This window comes from Rhinoraja longicauda, chromosome 1 (assembly GCF_053455715.1).
Source record: "Rhinoraja longicauda isolate Sanriku21f chromosome 1, sRhiLon1.1, whole genome shotgun sequence".
NCBI lineage: Eukaryota > Metazoa > Chordata > Chondrichthyes > Rajiformes > Arhynchobatidae > Rhinoraja > Rhinoraja longicauda.
This window is the reverse complement of record NC_135953.1, coordinates 78,798,623-78,816,265: the sequence shown is the minus strand read 5'-3', so window position 1 is coordinate 78,816,265 and position 17,643 is coordinate 78,798,623. Positions and strand designations below refer to the sequence as shown.

Genomic DNA, 17,643 nt, shown 5'->3' with positions numbered 1-17,643 from the left:
CAGTGCTTAGATGTGGTTCTGCAACACCCATTGCTCAGAGATTTCAAGTGTACTATGCTTCCAAATAAAACTGCAACTTACAGTGCAGTGATAAGTTTTTCTGCTACTTTTCAAGCTAGTTGCATGAAGGCATTGAATCAATTGTGGAACAAAATCAATAGAAAGCGATCTCAATCAGAACAACAGTCACTCTTCACTTGTCGTTCTGAAGCATGATAATGCCATTTACACATGTACTTGAAAACATACATTTTATGTTTGGCAAACAAGCAATGAAATGTTTGATAAGTACTTTTTGAATAAGAGTTATCAATGCCTTTTAAGGTAATTGAAGATGAAATCTCATTTCTTACATTTTTGTCTCTAAATGATGTGATACTGATGAAGACCGACAAGCTGATCTTTCCACTTGACAATCCCTAGGTTGCTACAGATGAAGACAATGGCATTTTGCTTTACAAAGGTGATAATGATCACATAGCAGTGGAGCTCTTTCGTGGGCGAGTACGTGTCAGCTATGACACAGGTATATATCCAGCATCTGCCATTTACAGGTGAGGGATATGCGTAACCTGCACCATTGGGAAATTAAGTTAACTTATGCAAACAAGAAAGTTAGAAGCACCATGGAAAATAATCAGGTTATGTAGTTAAGGTATATTTAATAGGATGTTTATTTTGTAATTTTTTTCTTCATGAAGTAAAAGACATTAGGATATTTATGTTATAATTTTTTTCTTCATGGAAGTAAAAGACATTAATGTGAAGAGCTGCTTTCCAGTTGAGGCACCCAATAGCTCAATGAAACATGAACTATGTCAGCAGCATTGTAACCTTCTCTTCACTTCATCCTTCCAAGGTACTGCAACCTTTCCACACTGAACCACTGCTACATTTCCTGAATCAGCTATCACCACTGAGAATAAAGGACCAGATTAGGATTACTTTTGATGTTGTCTTCATGCCCATTGAGAGCCGTGTAGACATCTGCTGCGGGAGACCCTTTAGAAATAGAGACTTGTTCTCGGTCGCATGCTCTCAATGTGTAGCAAAGCAATGACTCCATTTTATTTTGCTTCCAAAATTAAGTTGTGTTGACTTCCATGTAACCTAACTTCGGGAGTGCAGTATCAGGTGAAGCATAACAAACTATATCATAGCGTTATCATGAGTGAACATGAATGATTCTCTACTCATGAGACTTGAGCACATTCCAAAAAGTGAGAGCAATATTTCACTGACAGGAATGCCAATGCCCAGATGTTCTTCTATTTATTTTTGCAGATGTGTTCTGCCGCTTGATTAATGTAAGGCACTAAATGTTACTTTAACTTCAGCTGTGTTCCTATTGAAAGCTCCAGCATCAGTCCAGTGGAATCCAGCAGAAAATGGATAGTAGTTGTGCTTGGGTGTCAGCCAATTCCCCAGTTTCTTGGTTGACATTATCCAAGGTGGGACCTGCCCTAATACTTCTCAGCCCCCCATCTCCTATAGCCTGGAATGTCAGAGCAGGTCTGACGCAGGCTTTGGCCACACAAAACGTTCCTGTTTTCCCAACTCTTTCTGAATCCAGTATTACAAATGGAGACATATATGCTGAGTGATAGCAGTCAGATCAGCCTTAGAACAAAATGCCTCACCAAGAAGGATTCAGGCTAGGTTTGATGCAGACTGATGTGTTTTTTTGCTTAGATAGCTTGTCACATCATTCATATATTCATTTACTGACATCTTCTAGCTGGAATCCATTTGTGTTTTTCTGGAAACTTAAATTAATTGATGCAATTTCTCTAAATCAGTTTGTTCCAACATTTATAACATTTGGTGATACTCGGATGAATTATTTATTCTGCTGTATTTACAACTGTTGTATTCATTTTGTAGTTATAGCAAATCTTTTCAAACACTGCAAGTGGACTATTTTGTACACATTGAGAAACGGGAGATAAAGTCAGAAATGATTTAAAGAGAAGGGGTGGGTGGGTCGTTGAATGATTAGGGCATGGACGGCTGTGTGGAACCGACACAGAAGAGAGGTTGTGCCCTCAGGCGGAATAGCCGTGATTATATTGAAAAGTGCAGCAAGCTCGAGGGGTCAGCTGGCTTTATCCAGCTTCTGTTTTCTTGGGTTCTTGTGTATGACTGTGGGTGTGCACACACACATGTAGGATTCTTGATTGTCTGGGAACCTATTAGTTCACTTCACAGGAAGTCACATTTTAATGCTTGGTTAAAGTATTTCAATAGTTCAGTCTATTTGTATTGATGCCTATTGCAGAGAAGTGGTTTGCAATAATTGATCCAATTTGTGGTTTGGGAGTTTACTTAACTCAGTTGACAAATTAAATGTCCAATATTTAGATGGTGAGTCTCCATCTAAAGCAGTAGCTCCAATGAAGCACATTCTGTCAAGTTCCTTCCTTCACATTTTGTCTGCTCCACTGTGAAATCTCTACAAGGTATGCCTACTTTGAAGAAGTTCTCTCCCCTGACTCTCAGTCTGAAGAAGGGTCTCGACCTGAAACATCATCTATTCTTTTACTCCAGAGACGCTGCCAGACCCGCTGAGTAACTCCAGTATTTTGTGTCTATCAAGGAGACAAGAAAACAATTTATTTTTTTCTCGCCTCTCCCTTCCTTCCTCTCCTGAAAGATAGTTTGCACTTTCTGCTTTCATGATTGGCGGCAATACTTTAGCAGTCATTGTTAACCCATGGGCTTTGGAAGCAGTTCAACTTTCAGAAGGGGGCATGTAATCACAGTTGAAGGTGATGTGGTGTTCAATTGATATCTGCCCATCCATACCTATTCAGCAACATAATCAATGCAAACTCATTCACCCAATGTAGCTAGTTCAAAGTAATGGTAGCCAACTCTGATTAGTACAAAACCTCAATAAGACCAGGGGAATGGAAACAATTAGAGCTAGCTGCTAGTTTGTAAAATGAGTAGGAATATAACTTAAATATTTTATTACTCTTTTATGAGCAAAATCTAATTTTGACAATTCAGTTTGAAATTAATCTGTAGCAGTGGTCTTTCTGAAAGAACAGGCTACAAGCAATGAACTTGAAGCTGGCTGCTTCCGAGTAATTCATCCAAACTCATCCAACCAAAGAAGACTGGTAATGTCAGGATTAATTGCAGAGTCACAAAAGAGGGGAAAAGAGAAATGTTTTGCCATAAGGCATTAATTAGACAATTCATCATTCATGTACAGAATTGTGACAGGTCCTTCTGGCAATATGTTGGCTTGCATAACACAAAGATACTGCTAATAATTAACTCAATTAGAATACTTTGACAAGCCTGTGATTCTTAACATTTATCATTTACCAGCATGCCTTCAGTCGCTGAGAAGATTACAGTGAGTTTTTAATATAATTGCCATTCTATCGAAGTATGATAAAATGCTTCTATGTATAATTACGGCAAAGTAATTTAAAAAAACAGAATGAATTTGAATTTTATTTAAATAAAACAAATGTGCTCCAAATTCTGGAAATTCTAAAAAAAAACTAAAGAAAAGAAATACTCAGCAGATTAATCATTATCTGTGGGCAGGATTGAAACATTGACATAAAATTCCCATTCTGATTAAGAGATCACACCGGAAACATTAATATAAACCTGTTCTCTCTATATACTGCCTGAAGTGCTGAGCTCTCCTTGCTTTGCATTAATGTTGCTCAACGTTTAAAATTATCCCCAAGGCCAAGACGGTCTTTTCTTCTTAAATAACCTTGTAAAACTCAACTTTTAAAAATGGTGACAGATTAAATGATCCGAAAAGACTTCAATCTTGCAAATGAAGATGTCTGCATTCTAATAGAAATGGCACATCACAAAACTGTGCTTCTTATCAGGGAATTCAGAACAGGGTTGACAGTGAGCTACTGAGTTCGCATTGTGAACAATGCTTGTCAGTACTATGTGAATTGTTACTATGAATAATGGTCTTCCATTAAGTCTGAGTGAAGTGAAAACATCCATCTCCCAAACTGTAGCCGGGTAATTAAATACACCATTTTAATCTGGTTCATATTTCCACTGATCACCAGTTAGTAAAAACAATTGAGATATTCTCCCTTGTTGATTTTATTGGAACTGGTATTCTTTTCAATGCATCTGGTCATTTGTTCATCCTGTTCTCAGGTGCTGTCTGTTGGAGTTTGCACTGATTGCATGGGTTTCCTTCGGGTATTCCGGTTTCTTCCCACACCCCAAAGACATGCGGGTTTGTCAGTTAATTGGCCTCTGTAAATTCCCCCTAGTTTGTAGGGAGGGGATGAGAAAGTGAGATAACATAGAACCAGTGTGAACGGGTGGTCGGCATGGATTCAGTGGGGCTGAATGGCCTGCTTCCATGCTGTATCTCTAAACTAAAAAATGTGTGGAGAAGGAACCAACACTTAAGATTTTCAGGTTTGAAATTTAATTTCCATCAATTCTGTTACTACGTCACTTTCTGAAGTTTGCCATTTTATGTTTTGTTTCAGATTATTTCAGTTTTACAGAAAAACGTAGAAAGCTAAATTTTCTATAAAAATTATGCTTTTTATCTTGTTACCTTTGGGTTCCTGTCCTGCTATCATATTTTCTCTTTGAGATTCTGTGTAGAGATTCACCTCTGATATGAATACTCAATGTGTGTGCTGTGATTTTAATACGGATTGAACTCTGTGTCTGAAGACTGGTTCCATTGGATTTTGAGGAATGGATTTTATGAATTGGAGTTCAATGTAATTATTAAATCACAGATTTAGCACATACAACAGAGGAGGAATTTCTGTCCCCATTTGGGGGTGCTGTTTCAGCTTCCTTTTTTCAGTTATGTTGAGACTTTTGGCAACATAGGTTTATTTCACTATTTGATTGGTACGGGTGTCAGAGGTTATGGGGAAGAAGGCAGGAGAATGAGGTTAGGAGGGAGAGATAGACCAGCCATGATTGAATGGTGGTGCAGACTTGATGGGTCGAATGGCTTCATTCCTATCACTTATGACCTAATGACTATGTCCATTTTTATTTTGCATCTTTAGAAGTATTTAAATTTAAAAGTTTAGATGTGTTAACACAGCTGCCAAGCAGGTTACAATGCAGCTTGTTTCCTTTTCATGCCAGAATATGTAGCAGTGGATTATATATGCAGTTCTGTCAGGTGGATCGTGGATTTGTCATCAGTAGCAGTGCTGATGGAGACAAGGACAAATAAAGGATGATTGCGTTCAAGTGACTGATCCTCAATTCTTTTGGTGTTAAACTAAATCAAATAACACCATTTTTCAATGAGTGATTAACTGCAAACATATGATCATTATTCAAGTAAATCAACCTGATTTTTGGTACAAAATAAAATATACATTTTCCAGTTAACTAATTCCCCTTTTTTTTCTGCAGTGTGGAAACAATTAATGATGGTAACTTTCACAGTCTGGAACTGGTGGCAGCTGATCAAATGTTGAGCTTGGTGATTGATGGAGGAAACCCAAAGAGCATCAACAATCTAGCCAGACGATCCACACTGAACATAGACTCCCCTCTCTACATTGGAGGTATGGATTGGATCCAACATCCAACCTAAATATTGCAGCGATGAGGAAATTCCGTCTGCGCGATTGCTTTGTGTCATCTTTCACAGTTCCGAACAAAAAGCAAAATCCATACGCAATGTAAAAAAGGAGCAGGATATTGGGTTGTTTCATTGAACTAAAATATACATATAAGCAAACAGAAATCAAATGTTATGAAACAGTGATTACAGAGATGTGTTTCAAAAATAAAGTACAATCCTCTGCCACACAACACTTTTTGAATGATTTTCTGGATAATTTTGCTGTAGGCAAATGATGAAGGATTAACAGATTTAAATCTGAGGCAACCATACCAAGACAATTGCACAGAAACAGTCCTGCATTGATTGAGTGATCTCTCCCTTTTAAAAATAAACTTTCTGTTTAAGTGATCATTCCTGTCGGTGCTTCCAGAACACCTGTGCTTTAGACTGGTACGCTTCAGTTTTCTGAGTGATTTTCCAGTTAGTGCTGTTTTTATCATAATGGGAATTCCCCCCTTAGGTCATGACTTGAGTATTATATACTCAGACTGTTGACTAATAGGTTTCTAATGCAGGATAGACAATACATGGGAAGTGTAGGCTTAAAATGAGAACAGGAAACGGATGATTTCAGTAATTAATTGCTGAAGGAAATGAACCATAGAACTTATTTTGGCTTACAAGTTTGAATATGCTTTAGTACTGCTGTGTGACTTCAGTGTTGCACTGAGGTACTTGTGCTTTGTAAGAATAATGACTGAGCTTTGACTGTTTTTTTTAGGTATGCCCTCTAAGGCCAACGTTGCTGCTTTACGTCAAGGGCCTGCCCAGAACGGTACCAGTTTCCATGGCTGCATCCGCAACCTGTACATCAACAATGAGCTGCAGGATTTCAAGAAAGTCCCGATGCAGACTGGCATCCTGCCAGGCTGTGAGCCCTGCCAGAAGAAGATGTGCCAGCATGGCACCTGTCACTCTATCGGCCAGTTCAGCTTCACCTGCGAATGTGAGGGAGGTTGGACTGGGACACTTTGTGACCAGCAGACCAATGACCCATGTCAGGGCAATAAGTAAGTAGTTGTATATTTGATGTTTATGGCCACAAATGCATTAAATATTTATCTTTTAGCGTTCATCAAAATTGCTGTTGCCAGTGGTGAAGGGAACTGTCACTATTTTTGTTACCTTACAGCAACAATATGCGTACCTCCGCTATGTAGGGATTCACACAAAGTAACGTTCCCTTTATTCTGCACAACCAGTCGACATTCTATTGCATTGTGTGAATATTTCTAAAACATTCGTGGGTGGATGCTTCTTCCCACGTTGCTATTGCTATTCCCACATTTTGCTATTGAATTCTGACATTTACCGATTGCAGAAAGTCTTGACATTCTGCTTCATTATAAAGCTGCAGCTGTGGACCATCTGCAATGCTGAAATGTACATAGATAACATTTACTGTGGTGGTCACAATAAGAGATTACACAGCCAGGAAGACCACAAAGTCAAGTCAAATCAAGTCGATCAAATTTATTTTCATATGCCCAAGTGTAGTGAGATACAATGAAAATCTTTGAACTGAAAATTACGAAGCAGAGTAGAAGAATCAGTAGTATAAGAAAATAACTGCAGATGCTGGTACAAATTGAAGGTATTTATTCACAGGTGGGCAGAGGGGGTGGGTTCGCTCTGTTAGTAAGGAATGATATTCACTCCCTTGCAAGGGTTGACATAGAATCAGGAGATGTAGAATCAGTATGGATAGAAATGAGGAATTGTAAGGGTAAAAAGACCCTAATGGGCGTTATCTACAGGCCTCCAAACAGTAGCCTCGACATAGGGTGCAAGTTGAATCAAGAGCTAAAATTGGCATGTCACAAATGTAACGCTACGGTGGTTATGGGAGATTTCAACATGCAAGTAGACTGGGAAAATCAGGTTGGTAATGAACCCCAGGAAAGAGAGTTTGTGGAGTGCCTCCAAGATGGATTCTTAGAACAGCTTGTACTGGAGCCTACCAGGGAGAAGGCAATTCTGGACTTAGTGTTGTGTAATGAACCTGATCTGATAAGGGGACTCGAGGTAAAAGAGCCATTAGGAGGCAGTGATCACAATATGATAAGTTTTACTCTACAAATTGAGAGGGAGAAGGGAAAATCGGAAGTGTCAGTATTACAGTATAGCAAAGGGAATTACAGTGGCATGAGGCAGGAGTTGGCCAGGATAGACTGGAAAGAGGCCCTAGCAGAGAAGATGGTGGAACAGCAATGACAGGTATTCCTGGGAATAATACAGAAGTTGCAGGATTAATTTATCCAAAAGAGGAGGAAAGATTCTAAGGGGAGTAAGAGGCAACCGTGGCTGACAAGGGAAGTCAAGGACAGCATACAAATAAAAGAGAAGAAGTACAACATAGCAAAGAAGAGTGGGAAGCCAGAGGATTGGGACTCTTAAAGAGCAACAGAAGATAACTAAAAAGGCAATACGGGGAGAAAAGATGAGGTACGAGGGTAAGCTAGCCAATAATATAAAGGAGGACAGTAAAAGCTAAAGAGTAGTCATGCTTGACTAATCTTCTGGAATTTTTTGAGGATGTTCTGCCAAGAGAATGTTTCCTGTCTTGGGAAAAATCCCAAACCAAGGACCATGTCTCAGAATAAGGGGTGTTCATTTAAGACAGAAAAGGATAAGAATTTCTTCTCTGGGTAAGTTGTGAGTCTATGAGAGAAAGTGTTTGAGAATAAGACGGAGATAGATTTCTAATCTGCAAGGGAATCAATGATTATGGAGGAAAGGCTTAAAAAATGTTGGATTACCTACAATCCTATTGAATAGCAGAGTAATCTCAAGGGGCTGAAAGACCTATTTTCATTCCTACTTATGGTTTCATGGAATCATTAATCATTATTATAGCTGCTCCAGAATACCACAAAGATTGAAATCCAATATTTGAATCTACAGAGAACGCCCCTGAAAATAATCACAAAGTTCAAAATAGAATTACTATTATTGAATGCTTTTGCAAATGATCCAGAAATGAATAATAAATTGTGGCTATGGATTAACAAAGATATTTCTCTGGAGCATTGCTAGTCTGATCATCAAGGTAGCAGGAGACAATAGACAATAGACAATAGGTGCAGGAGTAGGCCATTCAGCCCTTCGAGCCAGCACCGCCATTCAATGCGATCGTGGCTGATCACTCTCAATCAGTACCCCGTTCCTGCCTTCTCCCCATACCCCCTCACTCCGCTATCCTTAAAATCTCTATCCAGCTCTCTCTTGAAAGCATCCAACGAACTGGCCTCCACTGCCTTCTGAGGCAGAGAATTCCACACCTTCACCACTCTCTGACTGAAAAAGTTCTTCCTCATCTCCGTTCTAAATGGCCTACCCCTTATTCTTAAAGTGTGGCCCTTGTTCTGGACTCCCCCAACATTGGGAACATGTTTCCTGCCTCTAATGTGTCCAATCCCCTAATTATCTTATATGTTTCAATAAGATCCCCCCTCATCCTTCTAAATTCCAGTGTATACAAGCCTAATTGCTCCAGCCTTTCAACATACGACAGTCCCGCCATTCCGGGAATTAACCTAGTGAACCTACGCTGCACGCCCTCAATAGCAAGAATATCCTTCCTCAAATTTAGAGACCAAAACTGCACACAGTACTCCAGGTGCGGTCTCACCAGGGCCCGGTACAACTGTAGAAGGACCTCTTTGCTCCTATACTCACCTCCTCTTGTTACGAAGGCCAACATTCCATTGGCTTTCTTCACTGCCTGCTGTACCTGCATGCTTCCTTTCAGTGACTGATGCACTAGGACACCCAGATCTCGTTAAACATCCCCTCTTCCTAACTTGACACCATTCAGATAATAATCTGCCTTTCTATTCTTACTTTCAAAGTGAATAACCTCACACTTATCTACATTAAACTGCATCTGCCATGTATCCGCCCACTCACACAACCTGTCCAAGTCACCCTGCAGCCTTATTGCATCTTCCTCACAATTCACACTACCCCCCAGCTTAGTATCATCTGCAAATTTGCTAATGGTACTTTTAATCCCTTCATCTAAGTCATTAATGTATATCGTAAATAGCTGTCCCAGCACCGAACCTTGCGGTACCCCGCTGGTCACTGCCTGCCATTCCGAAAGGGACCCATTTATCCCCACTCTTTGCTTTCTGTCTGTCAACCAATTTTCTATCCATGTCAGTACCCTACCCCCAATACCATGTGCTCTAATTTTGCCCACTAATCTCCTATGTGGGACCTTGTCGAAGGCTTTCTGAAAGTCGAGGTACACCACATCCACTGACTCTCCCCTGTCAATTTTCCTAGTTACATCCTCAAAAAATTCCAGTAGTTATTGTTTCTTTGAGCCAATTTTGAAAAGATAATCAAGCAATCCAAACAAATGATATACATGATTAATGTAATCTAATAATGGAGTGGGGGGGGGATTTGAATCACTTTAAACAGCAGTTATTTGGAATTGTCATGTCAGTATTGCATCACTCAATTTATATTTGTGCTAATAATAATCTGGGAAATAACTATATTTTAATCTTCTATTCTAACCAACAGTGGTAAAGCTACCTTTTAGCAAGTCTAAAGTATATACTTGATCTTCAAATTTATCAAAGTATGTAGCAATAAAGGTTATTCCTTTATCTGTCTACCTTCAGTTGATGGTCTACCTTCAGTTGATGGTCTGGCTGATAGTGAGAACTCAGTATTTCAGAATTGTGCATCAGGATTCATATAGTGCTGTTGAGCTTATCACTAAAGTATGCCAAGCTCTAGTTTATGCTGAAGTTGTAATGTGAAGTCTATGGGCTTCCACCAAGAAGGCCTTTTGATTGAGTCTGATGAAGGGTCTTGACCCGAAACGTCACCTATTCAATTTCTCCAGAGATGCTGCTTGACCTGCTGAGTTACTCCAGCATTTTGTGTCTATCTTGGATGTAGAAACATAGAAACATAGAAAATAGGTGCAGGAGTAGGCCATTCGGCCTATTGAGCCAACGCTGCCGATCAATATGATCATGGCTGATCATCCCGAATCAGTACCCCATTCCTGCTTTCTCCCCATAGGGTCTCAACCCGAAACATCACCCATTCCTTCTCTTCAGAGATGCTGCCTGTCCCACTGAGTTACTCCAGCTTTTTGTGTCTATCTTCTCCCCATATCCCATGATTCCTTTAGTCCCAAGAGCTATATCCAACTCTCTCTTGAATACATCCGGTGAATTGGCCTCTGCTGCCTTCCGAGAAGGCAGCAGAGGCCAGAGAATTCCACAGATTCACAATACTCTGGGTGAAAAAGTTTTTCCGCATCTCAGTCTTAAATGGCCTAACCCTTATTCTTAAGGGGGTGTAAACCAGCATCTGCAGTCCTTTCTTACACATGAAGCCCTTAAGATCAAATTTTATAACTGACTGTTAGTAATGCCATTTCTCTACCGACCATGTAATGGGCCATTTTTGTCTGCAATTAATATTACTTGCCCAACAGTAAAGATGCTTTATGGCCTGTGTAAAGTTGCACTTGATTATATTTGTTATTTGTTTCATTATATTTTAATCTGTTTTCAGGTGCATGAATGGCATTTGTGTGCCCATCAATGCCTTCTCATACAGCTGTAAGTGCCAGCTGGGTTTCAGAAATGTGCTGTGCGATGAGGAAGAGGAGCTGTTTAACCCTTGTCAGAACATCAGATGCAAACATGGAAAATGCAGACTTTTAGCTCTGAGCCGGCCTTCCTGCGAATGTAATAGTGGTTACACTGGAGACAACTGTGACCAAGGTATGAGCAGTTCACTGGAAATATCGTTCTGATGCCAGAGCTTAGATATGCATATACTTTCTGAGAAACTGTGACTTCAATCTGCATTTCGTTTTTGACAGCCATGCCACTTGCTTTCATTGTATTTAAGTTTCTCCAAACATCTGAGAACAATTGAGGGAAAGCATTTTAAACTCTTTTGTGCCCATTTACATCTCTTCACCCAAACAAAAAGTCGGTAATGTACATTATAAAATATAAAGCAGTTTGAGTGTTATTTGTACGAAATGCTGACTAACCTATAGAATAAATGTTCATCATCCAATCATTACATACCTCACCTCACAAATCTGATGAATTTTGCTTCAGAATGGTTGCTCTTTGTTCTGTGGGAAAGAGAACTTCAATGGCATATTTTGTTCCCTTTTTTCAGTATATTGGCAGTATATGACATTTGGCTGTAATATGCTGGATATTGAGCATAATTCTTTGTACTGTTGTGTGCCTCAATTTATTTTTTAAATGTTAATGAGCTTTCATTAAATGAATTTGAAAGCTCTTCTTTGAAGTAGGGTTCATTTTTTCATCTTTAACCTCACTGCTGTTTATCTCACTTTTAACATTTCTATATCCTCTTGGACTGAGCAGCCAAATCCAATGATTCTGCACTTAACCCTAGTACAAACTCTACCTCTGACCTCTCAACTTCAACTGACCAATCACAGCACCTCTTGCAGGTGAGACGAATGGGAAAAAGGGTGATTGTTTCTTCTCTCTCTCTCCCTCTTTTTCCTAGTTACTCTTTCTTGAAAACCTGTTTGAATCCAATACAATCTATTTCCCTCGTAGTTCTGACCCACACCTTCCCTGCCCTTTTTGCTTGTACAATATGATTTTCTTTTTCCATTGGTGTAACTGTAAAGCATGCAGCAATTGTTCTGACAATTATTCCCATGTCTTGTTAGTTCATGTTTTCATACCAGATGAATGAAAACACTTTGTATAAAACCAAATATGTATAAAGTTACCAAAATCGATCCTTTTTAATCCAAAAAACTGCAGGAAAATTCCAGGATTAAGGGACTTATGCTTTAATTTTTGATTGTACATTAGAAGCAATAATGTTAATATTTTGAAGAATCATGTATTTAACGAACCATGTATTCAGCTTCTACTTAGAATAGATTTTTGCCATATACAAAATATAATAATCTGGGTGTTGGAAGTGCAATTTTCAAGAGACGTGTGTTATGCAATTTGATCCCTCAAATGAATGAAGGTTTACATGTAACAGAGTTTGAACAAGTGGAACAAACAAGGCATAAAATAATTTTTGCTTGATAACTTGACTCTATTAATAAGTGTGCTGATAAATAAAGTTGTACTTTATTAGTATTTTTTTAATTACACAAGTACACTTGGTATGTTTATATGGGCACAAGGAATTGCAGATGCTGCTGATTTATAAAATAAGGCACAGTGTACTGGAGTAACAGCTAGTCAGGCAGATCCCTAGAGAACATGGATTGGTGATGCTTCGGGTTGGGCCGCTTGTTCAGACGGATTGTAGCGGGGGAGGAAAGCTGAAAGAGTGGTGGGGTGGGACAAAGCCTGGCAAGTGATAGGTGCATACAGGTGTGGGGGGGGGGGGGGGTGGGGCGGTTGTGGGGGAGAGTGGCAGATAGTTGGACAAAGTCCAGAGATGAAAAAGTGTGAGATAAAGAGCTAAAATCATAAATTTGTGGGCATATTAGGTTCCAAAATTCCTTCTTTACTCATCAGGGAGTTGATTGTATGAACAATAGTTGCCAGTTTTATACAAAATTAAACAAAGGTGAATTATATGGAGCCACATTCCATTTTCCACAATGTGGATAGAGCCTCCATGTGATCTTTAAATTCTATGGTAATTTATAAATCTTATACTTCTATAGAAAGTTGCCAAATATGAAAAATGTGGTAACATTGCACTCAATTTGATCGAGGGCAGTGGATAATTTTGGCAAAGTTGTCTTTATTGTCTTTCTGTGTACTGATCTTGTGTTTTGGAATGAACAATTGGAATTAACAATATAGGATTAACATATAGGATAATAGCTTTGTTTTCCTCAAGGTTATTACCATAACCATTTGGTTCCCTTATAGACAACCAACAATAGTTGTTATTTTCAGTATTGGATCATCAATTCTACTTAATTCAATTTCAGAGATTCCCACCGTAGGATTTGAACTCACAACCTCGGGGTTGATAGTCCAGAAGTGCAGTACAATTCTCGATACATGTTGACACAGAAATACTTCAACTTCTAAATAAGAATGGCTAAGGCCGGAGACCTACCCCATTGATGCCAGTCCTGAAATATTGACCCAGATCTTGTTTTCTGGTGAAACAATAGTAATCACTGCTGGCCTCAAAGCAAACTGTCCACTGAGATCTGGCAAACTGTCCACTGAGATCTGGCAATCATGGCGTGGGCTCTCCCTTTTCCAGTGCCAGTTCCACGAATTCTCTGGCATCTTGCAACAGTGATGTTGTCAAACAGGCTAAGGAACCATTAATAATAAAGGATTTTAAATAGCAGTTTAAAGAAAAACAAAGAAACAGATTTTCGATTAGCATTCCAAGCAGTGTCCAGAATATAGACTGGGCATATACTGGACCAGACTAATATCGACAGATGAAATTAAGATAGAAGTTTTTAAAAAAAGGTTTGAGGATACAATCACAAAAAGTATTATTTAATCAAAAGTATGAAAAGTAAGAGAAAATAATAAACCATGTGTGTAAAATTTGGGTATCAAGTCATTGACGTTGATAAGCAGTAATCACAGCTTTGCTCATTGGAACATTGTGGTCAGCATCAGTGAAGAGTGACACAGAGTCACATAAAACTTACTAAGCAATTTAGAAACACATTCCATCCAAAAAAATCTAACAATTTCAAGCTAATTTTCAAAAACTGGTGATGGTTTGTGAACTTTCCGCAATGAATCCAAAATGAATCCATTTATTTTCCCTCACATTCACATCAACTCCAAAACTGCTCCCTGCTGATGATTCTACCATTTATTTACACTCAGGGCAATGTGCAATGGTTTAAAGACTAGAGGGCATAGCTTTAAGCTGAGAGAGGCAAAGTTTAAAGGAGATGTTCAGGGCAAGTTTCTTTTACACATAGAGTACTGGGTGCCTGGAACACAGTGCCAGTGGTGCTGGAGGCAGTGGTGCTTTCTGCTGCAGAACAACAGTGGTATTTAAGAGGCTTTTAGATAGGCACATGGATGTGCTGGGAATGGAGTAGGGTCACGTGCAGGCAGAAGAGATTGGTTTAACCTAACATCATGTGCAGCATGGTCATTGTAGGCCAAACGGTCTGTTCCATTATTGTACTATTCTATGTTCTATATTAATTAACCTACCAAGCAGCACAATGGGTTATGGTAGGAAACCTGCACTCCCAGAGGAAATCCATGTGGTTACAGGCAAACATGCAAATTTCATGCACCAGAGGTCAGGATTGCAAAATGTAATCAATGTAATCATGCAACTTTCCACCGGCCGTAAAGTATTTCAATGCCGGTCAAAAGACTGGGCAAGTAATACTAATTGCAGACAAAAATGTTTTATTCCCCTGGGGTTGTCTATCCCATGGTTGCTTGAGATATGGCATAACTCACAGTCAGTTGTAAAATTTGACCTAAAGGCCTTCATGTTTAGTTAGGAACTGCAGGTGATGGTTTACAAGGAAGATAGACACAAAATGCTGGAATAACTCAGAGGGTCAGGCAGCATCTCTGGAGAAAAGGTATAGGTGACGTTTTGGGTTGCTGTGAAGCAGGTGGCTCAGCAACATGTGCCGCTGTCTCCTCCACCTCACCCCCACAAAGTCAGAGTGACTACAGCTTCTGGCTTCCTCTGCTTAATTGCTTGTGTGCCTGCACCAGCTATTGCAGTTAGTTTTCCTGCATTATGAATCTGGATCAATAATAACGATAGCCTCGTTATGGGAGGTTTCACTTATTGTTTTAGAAGACACAAATATCTTACCTTTTGTTTCTCTTTTGAACTTGCAAGATCAAAATCATTCGTCCACGACCTAATGAGGCCTAAAGATTTAAGAGTGATTATGACTGGAGAAAGTAAACATGGAACTAAAATGCTGTATTTACGACAAAGTAAATAAAAAATTATGGCTCTGCCACCCTCTTTTCCAGAAATCTCCTGTCGAGGGGAACGCATCCGAGATTACTACCAGAAACAGCAAGGCTACGCCGCGTGCCAGACAACCAAAAAGGTCTCGCGGTTAGACTGCCGAGGTGGATGTGACAACGGGCAGTGCTGCGGACCCTTGAGAAGCAAGCGGCGGAAATACAGTTTTGAATGCACTGACGGCTCTTCATTTGTGGAGGAGGTAGAGAAGATTGTGAAATGCGGCTGCTCACACTGTTTATTCTAAAAGCTTCAAACGCTCGCCCCTTTTCAACACAATGTGCGCCTGGTGACTGTGTGGGACGTATGTTGCTTTTGTGCTGGAGATATTTGAATTATATTGTAAAATACAGAACAGACTTATTTTTATTATCAGAAAATGACTATTTTCTTCATTTACAAAAAAACATTTCAAGTCCTTTTGACTGAAAGTTGTTGCAAATCACACAAAAGTATCTGTCAGAAGCCAAACTGGATTTCGACTTTTCCTGACTCAGCATGAGAAAACTCTATCATTTGACATCTGGTGGACATGAGAGCAGGATTGTGCCACTGAAGAAGATGTCTGCACAACTTTGAAACAGCGTCATGCATTTAACTGTGCCATCAGGAAATGAAACCAAGAATGTGCATCAATGAAGAAGACGTGGAGCTTCCGCTGTCATTTTATATCTTGATTACGTGAACAGCAGTTTTTCTTTTCCCCGATATAATGTATACGTTAGCATAATCAAGCTTACAAAGTGTTTTAGCAAGCCTTGTTTCCAGTATTAATTCTTTGTAATATAACTATAAATGGGGGACTATACAACAGATAGAGAATTGATGTATGGATTACTTAGTTGGATAAAGTTTTGTGGTTTTCTTTTGAAATGAGTTTATGCAGTATTCAAAATATCATTAAGAAGTATTTATTGTATCAAGAAAAACTTGTACCTAACTTTGCTAGAACTTCTCTTTCACTCCATTTTTGAATCTTTAATATATATTAATTTATATTTCGTCCTCATATTTTTGTATGTTAAAAATGTTAAAAAAAAGATTGCAGTTTTTTTTATTTGGGGGGGAATAGAGTAACTAACATTCTAGCATGTCCACTCGGGGTGAATTGTCTTGTTAACTTTTTGATCAGTTGTGTCTCCTGTACTTTTGACCAATGACATTGCTTTGGTTTACAAAGCCTGGGAAATAACCTCAGCCTAACGGTGTCAGATGTAACGATCCAGTGCATATTTTGTGAAATTCTGCTGAATTTGTACGTTTACCAGTGAAATAATGATCTCCTTGACAAACTCCACTTTTGTTATAGAAGTGATTTATTTTCCACCATGCAACTCGCATCCTCCCTGCTCCCATCCAAAATCGCTTGTACACTGAACTTTGACAAAGATAAATGAAAGCATATGCTACATCGCCTGGAAAATGGACAGGTTGTTGCAAATTAGGATATTATTCGGAGTTCCTTAGCTTTCTGTCTGATTGTAAACTTCGGAGTGTCTCCTCTTCTTGACTATTGAAAGTATATGCCAGCCCTCTGTTCTTCTACTGTAACCTGTTGCTGCCAAACCTCAGATTTAGAAATCGTAAATTTTAGTTGGACTGTACTCTTCGCACATTATAGACACAGATGCCTATGTAAATATAATTAAGGTTTCCTTTTTTTCGATTTGGTGAGATATACGTGTTGACCATTTTCAATATTATCACCAATGCATGTAGTTTAAATTGAATATTAATTTCAATCTAGTTTACCTTCACACATATTGAATGGTGTGGTAAACTGATCAAGGCTGGTAGTGTCCTACTCGATTGGTGAAAGGAAAGATACCTTCCTGCACTGGTTAGATGACCAGTTTAAGAACAATAAAGCACTGGAACATGCCTTTCATTCCACAATACTGCACATGATACTAAGATAAACAAATTTCATCTGCCTGTACATGATCTGAATCCTTCCATTTCCTGCAAGTCTGTGTACCTAACTAAAATCCCTTAAACACCACTATCGTATCTGTTTCCGCCACTCCTGGCAATGCATTCCAGACACCCGTCACCTTCTCCGTTAAAAAAACTTGCCC

General features: G+C 39.1%; 1 protein-coding gene across 3 annotated transcripts in view; it reads left to right on the top strand.

Annotated features, from left to right (window-relative positions):
* Positions 1–16,856, top strand: part of slit2 (slit homolog 2 (Drosophila)) — a 392,618-nt gene extending 375,762 nt beyond the window's left edge. Inside the window, exons 32-37 of one of the 3 annotated variants that reach the window (XM_078400644.1) lie at positions 424–554; positions 5,401–5,555; positions 6,339–6,627; positions 11,165–11,376; positions 12,004–12,092; positions 15,571–15,797. In XM_078400644.1, the coding sequence (XP_078256770.1) occupies positions 424–554; positions 5,401–5,555; positions 6,339–6,627; positions 11,165–11,376; positions 12,004–12,092; positions 15,571–15,663 (969 nt within the window). In that variant the 3' untranslated portion in view covers positions 15,664–15,797. Of the gene's footprint in view, positions 1–423; positions 555–5,400; positions 5,556–6,338; positions 6,628–11,164; positions 11,377–12,003; positions 12,093–13,137; positions 13,190–15,570 lie in introns of those variants that run through there. The other 2 variants (XM_078400635.1, XM_078400653.1) reach the window with 2 other exon arrangements.
* Positions 16,857–17,643: the final 787 nt, after the last annotated feature.